The sequence below is a fragment of the Eimeria mitis genome, genomic scaffold (assembly GCF_000499745.2).
Source record: "Eimeria mitis Houghton genomic scaffold, Emh_scaff1794, whole genome shotgun sequence".
NCBI classification, from domain to species: Eukaryota; Apicomplexa; class Conoidasida; order Eucoccidiorida; family Eimeriidae; genus Eimeria; species Eimeria mitis.
The window spans coordinates 1-1564 of record NW_013570113.1 but is presented as its reverse complement, the minus strand read 5'-3'; the positions used below and the strand labels follow the sequence as shown (position 1 = coordinate 1564).

The 1564-nt window shown below is 49.9% G+C and overlaps 1 protein-coding gene across 1 annotated transcript; it reads right to left on the bottom strand.

The window, feature by feature from the left end:
* Window positions 1-152: 152 nt before the first annotated feature.
* EMH_0043610 (SAG family member) lies at window positions 153-1507 on the bottom strand (the record flags this gene model as incomplete). The annotated part of the gene is made up of 3 exons (XM_013495862.1): window positions 153-267; window positions 811-1304; window positions 1475-1507. The coding sequence occupies 3 exons, from the start codon at window positions 1505-1507 to the stop codon at window positions 153-155; spliced, it is 642 nt and encodes a 213-aa protein (XP_013351316.1).
* Window positions 1508-1564: the final 57 nt, after the last annotated feature.

Genomic DNA, 1564 nt, shown 5'->3' with positions numbered 1-1564 from the left:
TTTAATGCCGCCTCTCTGCGGAGAGCCCCAGTCTACGGGGTCAAAGAAACCTATACTTTCTGCACATTCTCCAAACACTGGGGGAAATTCAGTTGCCCTAGTATGCCAGCTGCGGCTAAAAGCATAACATGGCGTTTGCTCGCTGACGCTGCCTAGAGAATGATGAATGGAGTGAACACGAGTAAAGCGGTGACAAGGAGAGCAGACTGCGTTGAGGCAGAAGCGGAGTTTTCTATGGCTTCCTTTATGCCCGCCCAAACCTCCTCACTGCGCAGACGTTCACACATAACAGAAGCGACAAGCAATCCCCTTATACATTGACAACACACAAAACCAAGCATTACGGCCGCATGTGATTAACAGGAAAGCTCATGCAAGCAACAAAAGCAGAGAAAGTCGTATAACAGATTATGGAAGGACACAACTTGGTGTATGAATAAAGAGATGAAAGGGATCAAGACGAATCTGAGAGGGGCCGAATAGTGATGCACAGACAGGCAAAAAAAACAGCGCACAAGTAAGCATTACTTGGAAGGCGCAGAAGCATTGATGGAAAGCAGAGCGGAACGAGAAAAGAACATAAACATAACGACACAGCATAGATGGAGCAACAACATCCAAGTAGTTTGCGACAATCAACACAGAAAACGCGTTCAATAAAATTAGCATGCGACTGCAGCAGGCGAAGTAAATACAAACAGCAGATAAAATGAAGCATTCCCACAATGCGTGCACCAAGGAAGAGAAACAGCACTGAGGCAGGAGATGCAGCCAAGAGTGAAACCAGACAGCACATTCAAAAATGCGTACGAGAAGGGCTTTTCTCCTTGTACAAGAGCTGGAGGATTGGTGAGGCAAACAAGGCCGGTAATCGTCTCCGAGGATGTGGAGAGGCGCCGAGCTGTCGGCCCGGGCTTCGGCTGGCTTTTAGGTTCTCCCTCATTACCTACGGGAAGATTCTCTTCATCCTCGCGCTCTTCCTCTTCTTCCTCCCCACCAGCAGTTGGCTCTGTTGGGGTACTAACTGTGGTGGTGCTCGTTATGGAGACAGGGCAAGTGATGTACGCGCAGGAGATGGTGGCGTCGTCTTTGGCGCTGTACAGGGCTACAAGTGAGCGGCTTCGGCTTTCCGCATACACATCTGTATTTCCTTCATACACGGGTGGTAGATTCCCAAGCTTCACGTGGGCTTCTTTCCAATAGGAGACAGCCGCAGCGCACCCTTTCTCAGAATCCGTCTGAGGTGCGTACGCATAGGTGCCGCTGCGCCTGATGTTTTCCGCATCGTTATCCACTGTTTCCACCTGAGCACGAACGAAGGCAAGCAAGTGAGTCAAATGCTGCTTTGCCTGCAACCAGTGCCAAAGATAGACCCACACAGCTGGACAATCGGTGTATGAAAGAGACAAGGACACAATGCAAGGCACTAGCAGGCGAAACGAAGCCCACTTGCCCCCTGCATGGCTTTGCAAACCGCCTCGATGTATTTTTCACTCGTTATTGGCATTTTAGCTTCATCTTTCGTCTCTTCAACGAACGGTTCAAGGCCTGCTTGCTCTCGAGC